The sequence below is a fragment of the Daucus carota genome, chromosome 7 (genome assembly GCF_001625215.2).
Source record: "Daucus carota subsp. sativus chromosome 7, DH1 v3.0, whole genome shotgun sequence".
In the NCBI taxonomy this organism is placed as follows: Eukaryota; Viridiplantae; Streptophyta; class Magnoliopsida; order Apiales; family Apiaceae; genus Daucus; species Daucus carota.
Window position 1 is genome coordinate 9,005,549 of NC_030387.2, and position 22,444 is coordinate 9,027,992.

At 34.4% G+C, this 22,444-nt stretch overlaps 1 protein-coding gene, 1 long non-coding RNA gene and 1 other non-coding gene across 3 annotated transcripts; 1 reads left to right on the top strand and 2 right to left on the bottom strand.

Moving 5' to 3' along the window:
* Nucleotides 1-3,350: 3,350 nt before the first annotated feature.
* LOC108195722 (uncharacterized) lies at nucleotides 3,351-4,447 on the bottom strand. Its single transcript, XR_001801577.2, has 3 exons — nucleotides 4,009-4,447; nucleotides 3,587-3,649; nucleotides 3,351-3,453 (listed from the first exon to the last, which is right to left on the bottom strand). It is a non-coding gene; the product is annotated as an uncharacterized LOC108195722 (long non-coding RNA).
* A 2,324-nt stretch (nucleotides 4,448-6,771) lies between these two features.
* Nucleotides 6,772-13,630, top strand: LOC108196897 (eukaryotic translation initiation factor 4B2). The gene is made up of 3 exons (XM_017364379.2): nucleotides 6,772-8,061; nucleotides 12,069-12,563; nucleotides 13,264-13,630. The coding sequence occupies exons 1-3, from the start codon at nucleotides 6,890-6,892 to the stop codon at nucleotides 13,280-13,282; spliced, it is 1,686 nt and encodes a 561-aa protein (XP_017219868.2). The 5' UTR covers nucleotides 6,772-6,889; the 3' UTR covers nucleotides 13,283-13,630.
* Nucleotides 13,631-16,038: 2,408 nt separating this feature from the next.
* Nucleotides 16,039-16,111, bottom strand: TRNAR-ACG (transfer RNA arginine (anticodon ACG)). The gene has a single exon. It is a non-coding gene; the product is annotated as a tRNA-Arg (tRNA).
* Between the last annotated feature and the right edge of the window lie 6,333 nt (nucleotides 16,112-22,444).

The following is a 22,444-nucleotide window of genomic DNA, read 5'->3' on the forward strand; positions in this document are numbered from 1 at the left end:
TGACAACCAACATGTGACACCTTATCTCAGCACTTAATGCTTGGAAAAGGATAAGGCACACACCCCAATGCAACCCAATTAACTATTAATTAACGAATAAGTATCGTTAATTAAAAATAGCCTATTTCTAAACATCTCCAATAAATCCAATAAAAAATATGAAATTTTTTTAAATATTGGAAAATGGAAATCTGTGAAGTTTGGTAATTTTTGGTCAAAGTCTCCTAGGTCAAACGCTCAGTCAAAGCTTTTCGAGTCAACTTTTCGGAAACACACCCCGACAAACATTCTCCAAAAATCACGAACCTTTTACCTAACATACATCACATCATAAAAATGATATCCCCAAAGTTTCAAGTCCTTCTAGCAAGTGGAAGTATTTTATTCAGAATTAAAACGATAAAAACTGCTTTTCGGGTATGAATAAAATACGTAAATCCTTTTGAAGATTTGTAAAACGTTTTTGGCTAGAATTTGGACTTGGATAAATACTACAAATATATTTCCTTAATAATAAAATAGGTTGGAGTTTATGGAAATATTTTTGAGCATTTAAATTAATTTCTTTCGATAAATAAGGAAATATACGGATGCCGAGAAAATTAGTATTTGGTCAAAACGAGTAGACCCTTGACTAATTTTTGATACCAAAATACTTAGAATAATGGAAATCATGATAAATCATGGTTTTGACAATTTTAAAGTGCATTCTAAGTATTAAAATATTTTTCTCCGAAAAATGAGTAATTTGAGAGACCTTGGAGAAAATATTTAAGGAACCAAGAAAAATGAATATTAATATTTGACCATCCAAATATTAATGTTTTGATAGATTAAATCTTTCTTTTGGATAGAAAACAATTTTTGGAATGAAAGATTTATTTTTGAGTAATTAAAGATAATTTACCCCGTAAAATAGAAATTTGGTAAATCAGGGAATAAATTACATTAATTAAGAGATTTTAAAAATAATGTTACATGAGGGTTCTAAAGAATATCAAATCTTGATAATCATTTTTCGATCTTCATGCGAGTTTAATTTTGCAATATGAAGATAGGGAAATATCGTAGAGTGGCGATATCCATCAGCATGATTATTGCGTGAAAATATATTTCTTAAAAATAGGTATTTTGATATGAAGAAATATATTATGATTTTTCAAATAACTTGCTAGAAACAACTTTTCCACTTAAGGATAATTATGCAAATTAATGTCCTATTGGGAGGATTACTAGGTGATTTAAATTTTACGTTTATTTATAGATATCAAAATAAATTAATATCAAAGATATCTTTTCAATATTTTAAGTTTTTGATATTTTTTTTAAGAAATGTAGTTATGATGATTAATTTTAAATATTCTAAGTCATGTAAACTATACAAGTGAAGTGAAAAAACAACGACTAATCAAAGCATCAGCGGCTGAAGAATAAAAAGACTATTAACTGCTATCTCAACTCATCAATGGCTGAACTCAAAATGAACTATCAACTGATAACTCAAGAATCCTTTAACGGCTACTGAAATAACTTATCAATTTCTATTTCCACAATTATCAGTTGACAACAATAAGTCAAGGAAAAGGACATTAGTCATAGAAAGATGTTATAATAGTTTTGGAGGCTAAACTATGAAAGAGCTTAGTCAAATATTGAAGATCTCGAAACCTACCATTTCAAGCAAACCAACAGGGAAATCAGCTGCCATATTTTCTATCACAAAGATCAAATATTTCCCAATTTGTGAATGCAAAGAGTGAAATAGGAGTATGCTACTGAAGACTAGAATAGAAATACCTAGCCTGTCTTTGCATATATACACATTGTAATGTTTCATTTCAAAGTATAAAAAATACCAAGAACAGAAGAGCAACTGAGATAGATTAACAAGTAAGTTAGCACTTCTAAATTTATAAGCATTCATGTATATTTTACTTGGTAAATTCCTCAATTAAATAAAAAAAAATCCTCAAATGGACATAATGATCCATTGAAATTTCGAAAACCTATTGTTCTTAATTTCTGTTGTGTTTATGATATATTGTTCTAGTATCTGAATACCATCATTGTTTGAAATGTTAAATAACAATAATGCACAATATTTTGGAGAAAACGGATTTATGTCTATATCAACAAACGTGTTACTTAGAACATGAAAAGCTTCTATGTAGCATACATGAAGTTGATTTTCCGCTTAGATTCGCAACGTCATCAAAAAATAAAAAAAATGTTATGTGAAAGTTTGTTGTGATAGAGGAGGTGAACAACATATAAATAAACATCCCGTAAAACAACGAGATGTTACCGTTAAAAGAGCAACTGGAACTCAAAACCATGGTTGTGGACTTGGGTGCTCAAAACTTATACCCCAGCATAATTAGCATAACTGCAATCACATCTAAAATATAAATAAGTCATGAGAAATATGCTATATCGACCATGACAGAGTGACAACAAATATTTGACTCACAAAAAAATATATAATATATAATCTTACAAATATTATTATATTTCTTTATTCTTTATATATATATGGACCTAAAACCATTCAAATAATTATCTAATCTTGTTTGTCATGTATACATCCTGGACCTAATTTTCTTTGCATTTTATAGAGCAACAATTTTACGTTAACAGTTTCTCCGAAATTGCACTCTGATACTAAAATCTCATGCATTCTTCCTTGTCACCTGCCAGGGGATAAGAGAACCTCCCAGTGACATAATGAATGTACCAAAATAATTATGATATAAAGAAACAATTAAAACACAGTTACTGCACCTATATAAACCTATATAATTAGAAACACACATGGACCAAGGCACTTGCTCAAAGAAAGTCTTTGGTTTTATATCTCATTCGTACATTGTTACTTACAAAAAAGCTCAAAACTTACCAAAATTTAACGTCAAATGTGCGAGCATGATAGATTTCAGGTTAATCAAATAAATGAGTATACAAAAAGAAAATCCAAGACTTCCCATAGAATAGACTAAATGTGCAATTTAGTAAACAACTTGCTTGAATCCAAGGCCAAAGTCGAATATGTAGCGCTCGCTTAACCGACTTTTTAAATATGTAACCAAGCATAAACCTGTTGTAACTTAATTTTGCGGAGTGATCTATTCATATTAAATACCTGAAGCGAACACATTTTGCAGTCTTGTAACATTACATAATGTCGTATATAAAATCTGGTATACGAAGAAAAATGTATACAACAAATTAAGCAAATTAAATCCATCTAAATACAAATAAACAATTTACAAAGTATATTAGAAAAAGGATTACATAAGTATAAGTAAAGCAAAGAATTAATGGAGATTTAATAAGAATTAATGGAAATTACATCGTCATGGTTGTTCTCATTAAACCCATTTTTACACCAGCAACAGCTTTCATGGCAGCACTAATCATCACAAAATACAGGCACAACTCCTTATCTTTTCTCACCTGGAAAATAGTTGTAAAAAAAATTATATCAAACCCACTGTCAAAATCAATTGTCTACTTAATTTAACGCCAGGCCAGTTAAAAACATGCACAAAAAAATAGTAATAGTTAAGACAAAGTCAAGAGTAATTACACAAAGAAGATGGCTATATATCTGAATTTAGTGGGGCATTTCTACGAACACCTTGATCACAACCTTCAAACATAGACAATAACAATTATAAATGACAAATGCAAAAAATATATACAGGTTGGATAGTCATGGGTTCAAAAAATCCATATATTACATGTTTAAACACCAAAACAAATAAAATTCTTTTAAGACTTTAATCAAACACTTAGGCTACAAAGCACCCGTACAACTCCAGCTGACACATACTTTCACAAATTATAATTAAACAAATTACTTGAGCTTATTTATCAATCAAATATCTGTCACCCTTCATATTGTGACAAATTAATATCCACTTCAACAATACTACACAAAAATTTGTCGCAACTTTTACTAAACTGCTTAGCTTAGTCAGGAGTTATATGAAAGAATCAATAACTAACCAATATTTCTGTAAAACGATGGCGGTGGTCATCCATCAACATCGAAGCATCCAAAGCATCTTCACAATGTAAATCATTATCATCTGAAAAATCTCACAATCATATAAGTATTTCATTTCATCAAACAAATAACCTAAACATCTTAAAGAAGGAGAGAAAATAGTATAAGAGACATAGCAGGAGAAGAAGAGGAAGAGATCTATATAGGCGATAGATGTGAATTCAAATATCAAGATCTAAAATTCAAATGAGTATATTATCGGCAACTGATTTATCACCATCATCATCTTGTAACTATAATTTGTTTGCAATTCAAGTTCGTAAAAGAAATAACGTATATAGAAAGAGAGAGATATTGGAAGAAATAAAGTACTTAGTAATTTTGAATTTCAAAATTCAAACTGATCTGAGAAGTACAGGGTTGAACAATTTCTTTCGATTGTGATCACGTGGGTTTTGTTTTGTATCCTGATATGGAGTAAAATACATGTATAAATGTATAAACTGTATAATACATAAAAAATGTGTATAAGTCAGCTGGTCAAGTGGTAAAACTTTGTAAATACAGTGAACAGTTGGAGGGTATAAAGGTAAAAAGCCATGTATTTAGGCTTCAGGCAATATCAATTAAAGAGATGCGACATCCGTGAAAAAAAAATTGAGTGATATGTATTTATAAATTTTATATTTTTATTTATTTTGATATTAGAAAATCGATTATATGAACATTTATTAACAATTACACTTGAGATTCGTTGCCTTACAGAAAAAGAAAATAATTGAGATTCAATGAAATCTACTTCTATATATTAAATGGCAACCAAGGGCAAAATGAGCCAATAAAATGGTGGTGAAATCTCCATTATACCCTTGTGTTGCATGTAATTACAAGATTACCAAGTGGTGGGTCATTTATTGTATTAAAACATTAAGTGTTAGTAATTAACACATTTACATAATAAATATCCATTTTAATTACAGTTGTCCTTTATTTATGACCACTCATTATGAACGAATTGAAATAATAAATGTTAATGTAGCTATTTACTTTACACAAAATAAATTTATGTGAGTTGGAGTTTAGATATATGATTAAACTCTCATGTACACTCCCTACAATCATAATTGATAAATTAAGATATCTTGATTTCCATTTTTTTTAAAAAAAATTATAAATTTTTTACATGTATTATCTTAAATTATTTATGATTTAACTTAATGTTGTTCTAATATAGTAATTAATTAGCTCTTATATTTTTTGCAGAGTGATTTTGTTTATGAATCTTATTTTTAATTACATGTATGTATGTATGTATGTATGTATTTACGTACGTATAATATGTATGTACGTACTTATATTTATTCATATATGTAATGGTACAACCATATTTATTAAGTTGAAATTTTATCTTAATTTGTAATAACGAAATTTTACAACAAATCATAGATTTGCTACATGGTGTATTGAAAAAGTGGGAGTATAAAAAAAATATTACGTATATCGTGTGATTCAAATATTATCATCAGAGTGATGGTGTTCAAATGAAACTCTAGCGCTCGAGTGGCAAGTCATTAAATGCTAACTAATGTTCTAAAAAGTGAATTTTAATTTGACTCGATAATCTTATCAGTAATAAATATTCAAAATAATCGACAAGTATTTACTTAAACAGTTTGCATGTATTTATAAATTAATTTTAGAGATTAAACTATTAAAAAAGATGTGTATTATATGATAAATTTCCGTAAAAAACTTTACAGGTTATCTGGGATCTTTCTCTTTTTTTTAAACCTGTTTTTTTTTAAAATATAATCCACGTTGCCCCAATTTTTACTCGAGTTATGTCGAACTTTATTCGAGTTAGGTTAGCATCCAAAGCACGGGTACTCGATCAAGTTATCAATCAAGCCCATGGATTTAGCCAACATATTCTAACAGTCGACTATTAAACAAATAATCACATGTAAATTGTTAAAAATAGTGTGTTAAAATATCAATAAACACCCATTGATAAGATAATAATTGAACAATTAATAATTAATCGACCGACTTATAATTAATGTATCATTAACCGATAATTGATGGATAGTTATTGTAACATACTAATGAATAAGATACATATATATGAAGAGATTTGCCGGAGGAAGTGAGAGGGAGGAAGGCCTACGAAGTATTATGTTTATTTTTGCTACAAAACTGTATCATATAAATATCTTTTCATATGTGCATGTCTCTCGGTGTTCGATTTTATATCTTTTTTATGATCGTAGCATATGAAAATATTAATCAATTTTAGCTACCCTACCATTCCATGGGTTGCTTATATGATTCATGCGAATCAAGCTTATAATTTTTACCATTTACGGACACGTTCAAATGTGTTTTAGTTGAATAACATACCGAAAAATGATTGTGTAAACTTCTTTCATGTGCCAATTCTATTATGCCAATTCAAGTTATATGAATATTTGTTTGTCATGTTGAATCAGTTATCATGGATATTATTAATTTATTTTAAAAGAGATATTTAAAAATCAAATAAAATTGATATATAATAAAAAAATTTAAATTAAATTATTAATCCAAAAAAATAATAAATAAATCAATTTATAAATGACCGGCCCGTGCCTCGCACGGGCTTCTACGCTAGTTTTGTTATATAATACTCATCATAACGTATTTTTGTTAAATCGATACTCATTTTAATATAACTATTTACTATTTAGAGAATATAAAGCAGTAAACCGAAAAATTCCACGTCAGCCATCTCCCCACCACGCGCGTACAAATCTCTCTCCACGTCTCTCTCTCTCTCTCTTTCTCTCCACTTGAAAATAGAAACAAAACAAAAACAATTGCGATCCATCCAGCAACACTGATATGTCGAAACCATGGGGTAAAATCGGGGCTTGGGCGGCTGAAGCCGAGCAAGCCGAGCTCGAAGAGAAGCAGCAACAAGCCGCCGAAGCTGCCGCCGCCGCCAGCCGCGACTCTCAAAGCTACCCTTCGTTGAGAGAGACGGTTAATTCGAAGCCGAAGAAGAAGAATAAGATGAGTTTGCAGCAGTTCACTCTTTCCACCGGGTCGAGTCGGGTCGGGTTGACTCCGGATGAGATGCTCCAGCTTCCCAAGGGTCCGCAAGAGCGGTCGGGTGAGTTTCAGTCAGGCCGGTTCGGTTCGTTTGGTCGGGCGGGTGGGTCCCACAGGGATGATCGGAGGTTTGATGATGATGGGAGGAGGGCGGGGACGGTTACGAGGATTTCGGATTATGATCAGCCGTCTAGGGCGGATGGAGTTGATAATTGGGCAATGTCGAAGAGGGCGGTGGTGAATTTGGGTGATAGGGGGAGTCGGAATGAGGGGTTTTCGAGGGGGAGTGGCAGTGAGGGGGTTTCGAGGGCAGATGAGGCTGGGAATTGGGGAACGGGGAAGAAAGTGGCGAATGTGTTTGATGGGGGGAATAGGACTAGTACTAGTAGGCATGGTGCGTTGGGTTCGGGTGGTGGGACTGATGGGGTTTCGAGGGCTGATGAGGTGGATAATTGGGCTGTTGGGAAGAAACAGCAGGTATTAGCTGCGGGGCCAGTGAGGTCGTCGGGGTTTAGTGGTTCTGGTCCTGATCGATGGACACGTGGAGGAGGAAATGGGTTGGGTGGTGAGGAACGGACGAAAATGGTGTTTGATAAGCCGAGGACTGATAGGGTTGTGAACGAGAGTAGTGTTAGTAAGGGAGAGGGGAATAGACCAAATCCGTTTGGAGCAGCTAGGCCTAGGGAAGAAGTGTTGTCTGAGAAGGGATTGGATTGGAGAGAAGTGGATATGGAAATTGAAGCAAAGAAAAGTAGCGGTAGTAGACCTAGTAGTGGACAATCTAATAGGCCTGGTAGTTCGCAGTCTGAGCCTGCTGAGGGAGGTTCATCATTGCCGCAGGGTGTGATGAAACCAAAAGTGAACCCGTTTGGTGATGCTAAGCCTAGGGAGCTTTTGCTTGAAGAGAAAGGGTTGGATTGGAAGAAGATTGATTTGGACTTGGAGCGACGACGTGTAGACAGGTTTACAACTTGACTTATTATTGACAATGTGTTTTGTATGTACATTGATGTCCTTAGTCTATTACCCTACGACATATGTGATTCGCTAGGTTCATATGCATTGACACTGACAATCATGTTAGTATTGAGGTTGTGTTCCCAGTATATGTTTAGATTTTTTGTATAGGATGCATTTATTTTACAGGCATAATCTGTTTTGAATGGATTCATGATGTGACTGGTACCAGTTAAGTTGGATCTAAAAGAATTTCAGTTATGCCTTAAAGGAAACTAAATTCAGCTGATTGCAAACGAAAGGTCGTATCTGTTATTATGTGACTCGATCAGAATTCTATTCAAGTATAATTGGCATGAGTTGTATGTCAAGTATCTAAACCTTTCCACTGATTTGTAATTGAGCTTATAGGTTAAGTGAGAGCACCAATGTGAGTTTCTTACATTTCATCGTTGAGCATTAACTAGGTATAAAGTTGATAGTATATGTTGGGATGCAGATCATTAAAATTAGCTAACTTTTGTAGTGATCCAGCAATTACACCTGTTCAATTACAACTGCACTAGTCAGAAATATCTAAGACCCCTCTGAGGATGAAGAGGGCTCAATATTTTATCCTGATTATTAAATGGAATTAAATATTTCATTTTATATGCACTAAAAAGGTTCTGCTGAGTTTAGTTTATATCTAACCTTAAGAGAGTAAGTTTATTATTGATTCAGTTTCCTATTTGTGTTAATATAGATAAAAATTTCTGTGTAAGCCTCTAATTAGAAGTATATAATTCCAGACTACATTGATCTTATGTACTAGGTGGCCTTATTTTGATATTAAGTAGGCTGTTTCACATGGGAATTAGATATTTCATTTTATATGCACCAAAAAGGTTCTGCTGAGTTGATTCAGTTTCCTATTTGTGTTAATATAGATAAAAAATTTCTGTGTAAGCCTCTAATTAGAAGTATATAATTCCAGACTACATTGATCTTATGTACTAGTGGCCTTATTTTGATATTAAGTAGGCTCTTTCACATGCCTAAAAGAGCTCATTTCCTTTCCTCCTCCCAAGTACACATGTTTAAAAAGCGTGACAAGTTATATATATATTATTGAGAATGTTTTCGGTATCTACATTGATATCATTAACCTATAGCCCTTGTGATTCCCTAGGTTCTTTTGCGTTTACAGTGACAGTCATATTATCATTGCGACTTGAGACTTTGTTCCTGTTGTACGTTTCAAAATTATTCTGTGAGGTGCCTTTATTTAAAAAGTATTATCTGTATTGGATAGATTTATGATATAAGTACTGATGCCAGTAAATGTGGAACTATGATGAGTTATGCCCAAGTAGAAATTAGATTCAGTTGATAGGACATAGAAGTCAAACAGTTCATTACCGATGACTAGATACCTTTACCAAGTATCTTTTCATTTTCGACTCTCGAGTCATTCTTTTTCCAAATTGTTGTTATCTGGCTCTTGATCAGAATTTCGTATGAGTTGTGCATTGATATGTTTATTTGCTACTGCTTTGTAATTGAGCTTATAGGTTAGATGTTGACACATGGGTTGCTTTTGTAATTTTAGTTGATGTCCGTCAATTATGTCTAAAATCGATACAGTAATTTGAGATAAGAATTACTAAAATTAGCCTGCCTTGAATCAACTCGATACACTTGTTTTAAAGTGTAACAAGTTATATTTTATTGACATTGTGGACATTGATATGACTAACCTATACCACATGTGATTCCCTAGGTTCTTTTGCATTTACATTGACAATCATGTTGTTGTTGAGACTTGAGACTGTGTTCTTGAACGTTGTACATTTAAAAATTATGAGGTGGTCCCCAATTTTAAGTATTATATGTATTGGATGGATATGTACCGATGAAGTTGGGAACTATAATGATTCAGCTGATAGGATAGGAAAGTGAAGCATCTTATTACTGATAATTAGATACTGTTACCATTCATCTTTTTATCTTCAGTCATTCTTTTTTCCAAATTGTTGTTATCTGGCTCTTGATCGGAATTCTAGTTGAGTAGAACTCTTGTGAGTTGTATATTGATATATTCAAACATTTTCTACTGCCTTATAATTGAGCTTATATAGGTTAAATGAGGAACTGTGTTCTTTTTTCTTTTTCTTTTTTTTGTTATTTCTTTTGATGTGCCTCAATTATGTTAAAATCGATACAATATCTTGGGATGAGAATTATTTAAATTAGCTAGCGTTTGAAGTGATTGAGCAATTATTACTGCATTAGCTAAAAATATCTCAAGACCCCTTTGAAGATGAAGAGGCCTTAATATTTTATCATGATTATATAATGGCAATAAAGATTTCATTTTATATGCACTATTAGAATATTCTGCTAGTTCTAATTGAAAGCTTAAGAGAAAAGGTTTATTATTGATTCAGTTTTCCTGTTGCGTTATATTAATAATATATCTGTGTAAGCCACTCATGAGAGGTATGTAGTGCCAGAAGATTACTCAAACAGTTACTCCTAATTTGTGCTTTTTAGTACGTTGATCTTGTGTACTAGTAGCTGTAGCCCTAATATGATATTAACAATCAGAGGCTAGCTTAATTATTATATATAACTGTATATGTATGCCCTTCCATATGCCTTAAAAGAGTTTATTTATTGTTTTCTCGGCTAAAGTACACATGTTTTAAAGAGTTTGAGTTGCAGTAATTTTATTTTTATTTTTATTTTTTTTTGTAAAAAGACATTATACAGCAATGTGCATCACTGCATCGTTACGCATGTTATTCTTACATAATGCTGGGAATGTATTAATGACATCTCACCAAGTTAAGACCATCAAGTGGGACTGTAACAGTTTTCCTTGATAAGATATGTGGATTAGAAATTAGATATACCTAATTTCTTTGGTCAACTCTTGTTTTATGGACATAACTAGCAACATCTAAAATGATTAAGTGAGATGTTTTGTAGGTAATGTAATTAGAATTATGTCATATATGTGGGCACTATCTCTGTTGGCAGGAAAGTTCAGTCATAGTAAGGAATGAACAAAAAAACTTGAACAACATTAAAGGTAAAGTATGAATATAAGAGGGAAGAGTTAAAATTTTGGCAGAGTGCAAATTTTCTAATGATGAGAGCTGTGTAGAACATAGTAGCAATGGACTATGGACCATTCATCTACGCGGGTTTAGGATTAGACTCTAATTTAAATCTGTAGCTATGGAATGGAGGAAAAGGAATTTATGACAGTATAAGATACATAATTTCTTATGTAAAAGTACAAATTTCATCTTGTCCAACCTTGTTTCATTTTTCTCAACTATTACCAAACACATCAGATCCGAGAAATATTCTGCATATACTGGATTCTGAATAATACATGAATTATTGTGTCCTGTCTAATTATTACGTATTTACTCACTTGTCTGCCTTGTGTTGTGCACTTTTATGCATACACAATACTACTCAAGAAATTTCTCCAATTTACTTTACACTTCTTTTATAATATCTTATTCTTAGCCTTTCTTTCAGACGTTTCTGTCATTCACATGCTTGATTCGCTGCCACTATGCATGGCGCTTGATGACTTTAGGACCTTCTGGTCATTATATGTAAAGTATCAGATATATATTATATTACTGTAGTAGCAGGAACTGTGTTCCTGACTTTAGAAATGTAAATGTTTTTGTATTTTTTTGTTATACAATGAGTAGATTTACAAGTAAAAGACCAGGATTAGCAGAGATTAACACAGAAAATCAGGGAGAAATGGTCAGAGAGATGAATACCCTTAATGACGCTCCAGTCAGTAGTACTGATATACTACTATTATCCTACTAGTGATATGGCTATTCCTGACAAATATACATTAAGAAGTGTTCAAGTACATAAAATTGAATTATGGAAATTCTCAGTGATACCATTCTTCTTTTGACCTTTTGAAGTGGTGCCATTTCATATTTTAACTTATGAGTGATACACTTATATTTTGGACAATCTATTACAGGCCTGAGACAGAGATGGAAGTGAATTTGAAAATTGAAATAGACCATCTGAGAAGGGAAATTGAAAAAGAATCCACTTCAAATGTTAACAGGGATTCTCAACAAGTATCTAGCCAGGAGCAAACAAATATGCATGATAGGCTACTTCAGAAAGAGAGAGAGTTGGAGCAGATTGCCCGTGAACTAGATGACAAAGTTCGTTTTGTTCAGAAACCCATAGAAAGGCCAGGGTCTGGATCAGGGAGGGGTTCTGCCATTTTCGAGAGACCACCTTCTCGTTCAGGTTCATATGAAGACTCCAGAAACACGAAATTTATGCAGAGGCCTCGCTCACGTGGCACTGGAGATCGTTCAGGATCATTTGAGGACTTCAGAAACACGGAATATGTGCAGAGGCCTCACTCACGTGGCACTGGAGATCTGTTGCCAAGGCAGCGAGATGAAAGACGAGGTTTTCAAGGTGGCAAAGGATTTTTGGGGAGTAGAAATGTTGACAGGTATGCATATTTTGATTGTTTATTCGTATTTCTTTTGCAGTGTCAGCCAATTGGAGAGGTAGTTTCCAAGGGTATTATATGACACAATCACACAACTTCAAATAGCTATTCAGATGTGCTTGATCATAACCTCTTGTATTGGCTGTTTAGAATATATACCCAAATCTGTCCCCCACGTCTTTTTTATCCAATGCGACTTGGCAGTTAGCAGAAACTATGTCCTGATCTCTACCTCTTAAAATTTGTTGCCAATTGTGAAATTGCTACTATAACGTGCACCATTAATTTATTTTTTATTACTAAGGTTGCTTCTCAGGATATCAATTCTCAGAGAATTTGCCATTCGGTGTTAAAAATTCACTAGACCTTTACTAGGTTCTTACAAATTTACTAGACGTTTGTAGATTTTCCATTTATCTATCTAGCAACCCTTTAGGGAGTTGTGACAAGTGTACAGAACATTTGTAGCCAAAGGTTTAAAAATGTATCCTTTTGTTGGCTCTTGAAGCAATCATCTGAAGCATAAATTGTTAATAATTATCCTCTATCGATGCAGTTTTCTGTTGTCACACGTCACCTGAGTCAAGTATGAAAGTTAGATATATTTCTAATTCTGTACATATTCTTTTGGGTTGTACATGCACGTAGAGACACTAGAATGTTGTCGATTCTTACACATAATGTGGTCTTTGTTTGACAGGTCAAGCGAGAGATGGTGAAGTTTGAATTTTGTGGATTCTTTGACTTTTGTATTGACAGACTTGGACCGGAATAATATTTTTGTGACCACATCAATTCTTGCTCCTGATTCATATATGTAAAAGGAAGGGGGCTATGATAGTATTTTGTATGGCTTCAAGAACTCAAGCTAATGTATATGTTGAATCTTGGAAGGGAGTGTAATATTTGCATTAGCCTTGACTTATCTCCTTTTTCTTTTGTTTAGTTTCATCTTTTATAGTTGTAGGTGCAACAGAATTAGGATATGTGTTATTCATTGTGAAGCTAATTTCGATGAAATTTCTGATTTTCGTTTTAACATTTTTACTTTCACAGTTTCATATTCCCATCTTTTTATCACAGTATAATGTCTAATTAATCTCTCTGACATGTAGGGCCGTAGGGGTGTCACTCGGTTAACAGAAACTGAAACGGAAATTTTATTGGGTTTTACTGAAACCAATATTTGGCCAAAATCCGTTGTGAATAGTATAAAATATTCACAACCTGCAGCAAAAGGTAAGGGAAATGTTATATTCAGAGCAGATTTTTTATATCCAAAGCAGAAGAGGTAGGAAAAAATGAAATTACCCTCACATTGTTTTTTAGAAATAAGTTGAGAAATTCCCATATTCTGCAATTATGTACTATATTGCTAGCCAAGTATTCACATTATATACTTCTTCCGTCCATTTAATTCTATACATTCATTATCTGAGACGCACTTTAATACTCCTATACAAATATGATTTACAACCTATTTTTAAGAACTTTTTCTGAATAAAAATTTAATTATAATTTTTTTTTTCAGAAAATGAAAATTTTAAAAGTAAATGATAGTAGTATACCTTAGAGAAGCATTAAATTATGTGCCGCTCCCCTTGCGTATACAACAAAGGGAGACGGAGGGAGTAACTAATATTATTTATAATAGAAGATATCATATGATATAGAGATTATTGCACTTTGTACTCCTGTATTTTGAGTCATTAGCGAATGAGTACCCCTGTACTTTGAAACGTGACAGTTCGTACTCCAAAGTTTGTATTAGTTTTCAGTTTGTAACACTGGCCCACCACTTCGTTAAAAAATTAACTTTAACTGTTTGATACGTAATAGTGTGTATATTAGTTACTAACAATTACTTTATCCCCGGTGACCCCTTAAAATTTATGTATTATATTTTGAAATTATTTCTGAACACAGACAATGTAAAAAAATTTAAAATAAATTTTAAAATAAATTTTCAGATTCTAAATATAAATACTTTTTTTAAAAAAAATACATATTTTTTTCTACTGCAGTCCCAAATTTTAAATAAATTTTCAGATTCGAAATCTAAATACATACTCCCTCCGTCCCCCTTATTTCTTTACAATTTTTTTCACTGTTCGACACGCATTTTAAGACTCTTATAAAACAATAGTTAAAATAACAAATTTTCTTTAGATTTTCTTGAGATTTTCAAACAAAGTTCCGTAACTTTTTTTGAGATTTTCTTTTTGTGTATAACAATTCAAATATCAAATTTTCATTCAAAAAAAAATAGTTAAAAAATTAGTTACGAAACTATATTTTCTAGGAACATTAGAATGCGTGCCAAACTCTCGTCCCCCAAGCTAAACTATCTAGGAGGACAGAGAGACTATTTTTTTTTACATAGCTATGTATGTTCAGAAAAAATTTCAAAATATAATACATAAATTTTGAGGGTTCACAAGGTGCAAAGTAGCTGTTACAAACTAATATACACAATGTTACTTCTCAAACAGTTAAAGTTAACGGCTAATTTCAACAGAGTGGTGAGCCGGAGTTACAAACTGAAAGTTAATACAAACTTTGGGGTACGAAGCACCATTTTCAAAGTGTGGTACTCATTTACTAATGATCCAAAGTTCGGGTACAAAATGCTATAATCTATAATATACCAAGTAAGAGCAAGTCGAACAATGTCCTAGCAAGTGCCCTATATATATAATAAAAAATAATGTCCTAGTGATTTAGGACATCATTTTAATATAACAACTCCAACAACATGCCTTATTATTGTGCCTTATTATTTAAATAATAGTATATTTGAGTTATTGTTGGAGGGAAGTGAAAGAGAAGAGAGGTGTGTTGGAATGGGAGTAAGCTAATATTTTATTGATAGAAATGGTTTAGGGCATGCATGATTGTGCCTCAAAAATAAGGCATTTGTAAGATGTCATAGTGTTTTTAGGCACCACTAGGACATTGTTGGAGCACCAAATTACTTCAAAGATTTTGATTTAGGACATGATTTTAGAGCATTCTTGGACTTGCTCAGCCTGGTCTCTCCTCTCTTACTATATTCTTACTTGTGGAGTGAGGCAGTGCTGCTGCTATCACCGGTGGGCGGTGGGTCTGCTCTCTGGATCATGGAGGATTTGTACTGTTTTCATCTTTCCTGTCTCCACAAACACAAAACTTCAACTTATGCATTTTTCAGTTTTAAGAAAAAGATTTAATTAATAAAATGCAAAAATCCAGAAAAAAGGAGAATTCCTGTCTCCACAAACACAAAACTTCAACTTATGCATTTTTCAGTTTTAAGAAAAAGATTTAATTAATAAAATGCAAAAATCCAGAAAAAATGAGAATTTGAAAGGAGGACTCTCAAGCATGCCATGTCATCCTGCTGATAACCTCTTTTATATAAATAAATATAAAGATTGGTAAAATGCTAACAGTTAAATGTTAAGCATGCTTCGGAGGAGCTTTAGCAACAAAAATGCGACTCCGCTGGGGATCGAACCCAGAATCTCTGGTTTCGTAGACCAGCGCCTTATCCATTGGGCCACGGAGTCGTGCATGTATATAAGTTTTGAAATACGTTATTCCTTAGCTTTTCTTATTGTTCAACCTGAAATGACAAATAAGTAAAGATCAGCCGGACAAACAGGCGAATTATATTATATACTTATATATAATAAGCGTAAGGGAGATAATTCGGTCGCATGGTCCTATGGTCCAAAAGCTTATCTTGGATCGTATATTGAACAAATAAGCACCGTTAGATTAGAACAAAATTAAATTCTGTTCTATAAGGAAACTGACATCTACTTACATGTTTATAATTCCTTTTCTGAATCTAAAATAAATTCTGTGTTTCATGTGTTTTTGGTTTTTTTAATCCAAAATAAATATTTCCTACAAAATTTAATTGTAGAATCGTATAAATCGCACCGTCACAAAATTATTTTTATCCATCGGATCGTATATTGAACAAATAAACACCGTTAGATTAGAACAAAAATAACATCTGTTGCACAAGACAACTGATATCTACTTGCATGTTTATAATTCCTTTCTTGAATTCAAAACAAATTCTGTATTTCATGTGTTTATGATTTTTTTAATCCAAAATAAATATTTTCTACCAATTTTATTTGTAGAATCATATAAATCGCACCATCACAAAATTATTTTTATCTAATATATTTTTAAATTAATAAGCCCGATTTATGTGAGGAACGAATACAAAAACTTTTTCTTAATCCAAAACAAATTCTACCATGTTATTGCATGTTTATGATTCATCTTCTTAATTCAAAACAAATTGTGTTTATCAATTTTAATCTCGAACCATAAAATTTTTTAGAAAAATATTTAAATCACATTATATAATCTAATAGGAGTTGGCGTCACATATTTTACTTAAAATAATTTAAAATTTGATAGAAAGAATTTAATACTTTGGCATGATACATATAATTTTAATTTATTATTATAAAATAATTTTTTTCCCACCATTTAAAATATATTTAAAAAATTTATAAATAATTAAAAAGCTCCCGTGCCTTGCACGGGCTATAAGCTAGTAATACAAAGCTAGTAATACAAATACTCTGTCCAAGTAAAACTATTGGTCTACTAGTGTTTGTTTCTGTCCTCTAAAATTTTATCCGTATTTAAATTAAGGGAATTTAGAAAATATATCCTTTTTTAATAAATTAGTAAAACTACTACTCGTCTTATCTTCAAAAAAGAAACTACTACTCCTCCTTGTTTCTTTGTCCTCCAAAATTTAATCCGTGTTAAAAGGAATTTTAAAAATATATCTTTTTTTTACAAATTAATTGTATCAATATCATTTCCTTGTTATCATTGCAGATATACGTTTTCTTCAAAAAAAATATATTAAAAAATTTGTTGTTTTACGATTTCATAAATTAGTCTCTCTAACTCTCCTCGCTCTCTCTTGTTATCTCTCTCCCTTTGTCTCTCAAATTACAACAAACATCTCTGTTCTCCATAGTTGTGCATATTTAGGGAACAAAAATATTAAGGTTCCGTTGTACGTTAAAATTTAACAATTAATTTAAATATGTGACAACGGGATTTTGACGTAGCAAACATAAGTGGGCCCATGAAGTGATAATGATGCTAGCAGTTGGAGGCTTGGAGTAAGTTGATAAACATGGGGGAGAGCTTGTAGCTGACCACGTCTCCAGGAAGAGTTATTCAAAATATTGTTCAGGAAGGTGGCTACGATTAATGAGGTCAGGTGGAGGAAGAATAGGGAATAGACTAGTGGGTTCAGGGTTGGACTCTAGTAGGTAACATATGTATAAACACTAGTGGGTAAACTAAATAACACACATTGAAATCATTTTTACTACGACACACCACCAAAACCAACCGGTATTCACACGGTTGTAATTATTTATTTAGTGGAGTTATTTTTCGGCTGGGTAACCAATCCCACCCGCGGTTTTTACCCTATTCCGGGGTTTTCCGCGTCACCAAATATTTGTCTCGTTTTATTTAATTTATCGTTCAAGTTAATTCGTTTAGCATTCACCCGTACAAAATTTCGTTAAAACAATTTGGCGCCGTATGTGGGAAGTGTGCGAAGATCGAATTGATTTGACAATGACCACCGACAGCCCACCACCAGAGTCGTCACAACCACTAACCGATGCCAAAAAAACAAACAGCTGGAAGAAGCAATGAAGAAAATCCAGGCGACAATCGATTCCCTACAGAAAGAGGTCACGATACTACGTAAAGACAAGAGCACAAGACACACCAGGTCGACTAACAGGCCAAAGAAGACCTTGCAGAGTGTGGCGCGCCGTCTCGACATGAATGATGGTGAGGACGAGGCACCACCAGAAGAGAACGCTGAAAATGATCAACCTCCACCTGAACAAGACGAGGAGATGGACAGGGATGGTCGACATGATGAAAGACGAGATGACGACAGGGATGACAGACGGGATGACGATAGGGACGACAGACGGGACAACGACAGGGGTGGTCACCGTGACGACTATGAAAGACGGAGGTCGAGGCACAAATCGTCAAGGTCAAGTGACAAGGTCCCAGAGTCAATCAATAAGGAACTCAAAGAGTTCCGTGAGATGATCCAACGAATCCCAGGAGTGCCCAAACCTCTGAAGAAGGCGACCCCAACAAGCTACGCTGATTCACCTTTCACCGACGACATTGCACTTGTCGAGACACCAAAGCGTTTTGCAGTGCAATCTATGAAGACGTATGACGGGTCGACGGACCCTCTAGAGCATGTCGCCCAGTATAAGCAATGTATGTTTACCGTGCCGATCACGAGAGATTTGAGGGAGGCATGTATGTGCAAGGGATTTGGTTCGACGCTTGCAGGTCCGGCACTACAATGGTTCGTTAATCTGCCTAACGGATCGATAGAGACATTCACAGATCTAGTCGACACGTTCAATTTACAATTTGCGAGTAGTCGGGTGTTTGAGAAGACAACCAGTGATCTCTATAGAATAGTCCAGCGACACAGGGAGCCGTTGAGGGATTATTTGACGAAGTTCAATAGAGAGAAAGTGACAATCACAAATTATGACATCCCAACGGCCATAAAGGCCTTTAGACGAGGATTGGAGAGGGATTCGCCATTGTATGATGAGCTGACAAAGTACCCTTGTCAAACGGTGGAGGACGTGCAGGCATAAGCCATGGCACAACTCAGATTGGAAGAGGACAGACGGGAGGACAATGAGAAGTACTACCGTCCTAACAGAAAGATCACGACGGCCAGGATAAGGGACTACAGGCCGTATGTCAGATCAACTAGGGAGGAGCCCAGGATAATCTCCGCACAAGAGAGGACAAATTGGACAAAAGATCCGAACTTGCCTCCCACATATGATAGTTATGGTTTCAACATGACACCGGCAGCTATGATGAGGGAGTTCACCAAACTGGGGGACGTCGTCAAGTGGCCCCCCAAATCAAGTAAGCCCAAGTCGAACCCTGATTCAAAGTTATGGTGTGATTTCCATGGAAATTACGGACATAGGGCATATGATTGTGTGGCATTAAGGAAGGAATTACAAGTTTTGATATAAAATGGTACATAGAAATCTAAAGGGTTGATCACCCTTCACAATCAATTGACATTGGTATAACTCGAAACTAACACGTCAATACAAACGCCACAATAAGATTGTTCCCGACGAATAAAAATACTTAATTATTCTCGACTTATACAACTACGATTACGTGCTAAGTTTCAAGAGGGTGAGGCCTCTTAACTAGCCTACGAGTGCATGCACCGACATTTGAAAATATTATATTTGTCGAATTCATAAATTATACGCATCATCAATTGGGTACTATTTATATGTACATTTTAAATACGCTAGTCGATGAACAGGATACATGACCACCTTGACGACAGTGAATTAATTAACGCAAAAGCATACATATGTATCCACTATGTATCCAGTATCTGGGTTGATTAAAATACCCAGTTTACCAAATGGACACATCACACGAGCACTACGACGGGTAACTTTATCAATAATTGTAAAAAAAACTTTAATAAACTACATGAAATGCGACAACCTCACATATCAATTACTGGCCGCATTCTTTAAGCATTACAAGCAATATTAAAATAGGTATAAACAATCAAGGCATGTTTGCACAGGAGAAAATCAAACATATCACGTGTTAATTGAGAAGTCAAACCTATTTGACTCACTCGACGCATAGCATATTTTACTAAATTGCTAGTACATTGACAAGGATAATATAAAAATTGTGTTTTGTGGCCTCAACAAAACTCACTACTTCTGCCATGTATTTCTAGCACGCAAAATCAAAATGCAAGAGCCCAAGTGACCACTAAAATGAAGCTGGAGATGTGCACACGCAGATGGAATAAATAGCGATCACGATAACAAGTAATGAACTGTGTTGTTTCGACAATGACATTGTGGATAAGCAAATTAGTAACATCAGTGGGGCTTGTGGAGTTTAGATTACATAACATAATATCACAAGTAACAACGATATCACAGAATAAATGACAGCAATTAAATATAAACCTTCTGATAAGCAATTCACGCAAATGAAAGTCACAAAAACACCAAACAACGTAGATAATAAATAAGTTCAAAGATGCCCACAACGGCAACACCAACATAAACGAAACAATATAAGGCCTAAATCCACGACCATAAATCAACAAAAGAAAGTTCGGATACCAAATTATTAGAATGACGCAACAGAATAGAGACAGCCTCACAACCAAACTCAAAGCTTAGTTTTGCTTGTCACCAGGATTGTTACCGTCACGGGACTGTCCAGCACCACCCACCGAATCATCAAAGGCAAAACTATCGCCTGGATAAGCATCATTATAGATACGGACAGCCTCACCAATATCCTTAAGCAGCAACTCACCGCCATGGAATTCCAACATAGCCTCCACTCAAGCCCTCATCGCTTGCTGAGTGATGGTCCGTCGGGCACGATTATGCATCTCACGCTCCAAAGTCTTAACCCGAGATGCAAATTTGTTGAAATCTTTCCGCTCATTCTCAAGTGCCTCATGAGCAGCCTGAAGTTTTGCTACACAACCACCATGCTCACGTTCAAGCTCCTTAAAAGCCCTTATGTAGTGTTCAGTAACAGCTTGGGCTACAATTTTGGTTTGCAGAGCTTGCAAAGGCAGCACACGTCAAAAGAATAAACTCTAGAGGGAAGCAAGAAATTAATTATGAGTATAAAAGAGATTAGATATTCACGTGGAAAGTGTAGCCAGATGACTCCTTTATAAGGTTCTCAAGTTTTCTGCTTGAGTGGGCATCTATAGTTTGCGGGAGCAACAGATATTTGAGTAAAGGCGAAAAAAGAGTTGGGTGTGCGTCAACTTCATAACCATTGCCTGGAAGATGAAGCGATGGCCTTCTTGCTTCGTAACCTACTAGCGGTTCCTTTTGTACTCATTCCTTCGATGGTGTCGCCATCGTGCTTGACAATTGCCTTACTCATCTTGTTTGAAAACTCAGCAACATCGACGAAGCTTGCATTACGGATCGGCCTGTTAAGCCAGTTGGGCCACAACCTTTTGCCAATAGGTAGCGAGAGAATCTTCGCAACAACCTTTTCAGCCTCACTTTCGTTCTCGCAAGGGAAAAAACGAAGCTCTCTTAAACAACCAAAAATACCCATGTGAGACAAGCAATAGTTTAATAAAACTATATCCATGAAAGTAATGAAAGGTGAGTGAACAACTCAGAATGCGTATGCGAATTGAAACACTCAACAACAAGCATTACGGCATTTAAAACAAAGTTATGATAAGTATGTCAACGGTGTGCTGACCAACAGTGGGACCTTCAACGACCCAACGGTTCGAATGGAAACCGGAGCTGTTCTCTAATGTGACAATCTCAACAAAGAAAAACTCGCTTCTCCAGCCCTTATCGTTCACTGTCTTATTGTTCAAAATAAGCGGCTCATCTTCCTTCTTGTTGATTAACCAACCCGACATGCATACTTCTTAGGATTAAAACAACATTTTATGACATCAAAGTTGATCCCGAGATGATGCTTGTTCTCGATGGCGTCCAAGCAAGCGAGAATGCGCCAAGCGGAGGGCATCAGCTGGCCATGGGCAATATTGAGAGAAGCAAGCACATCATTGTCGAGGCGAGAGAATGGGTAAACCATGCCGAGCTCAAAAGGATAGTAATTAAAACAAGTCCAACCTTTTCGGGACCAATCAGCTTCAACAGGGGATTCCGGCACAACGGCGATGATGTCAGAATCGAACAACATCGTGGCTTCAGAAAGTTTCTCGGCGGTCATGTTGCTGAAAATGTGCTCCGACGAAGCCAGAAGTTTGGTGACAGTCT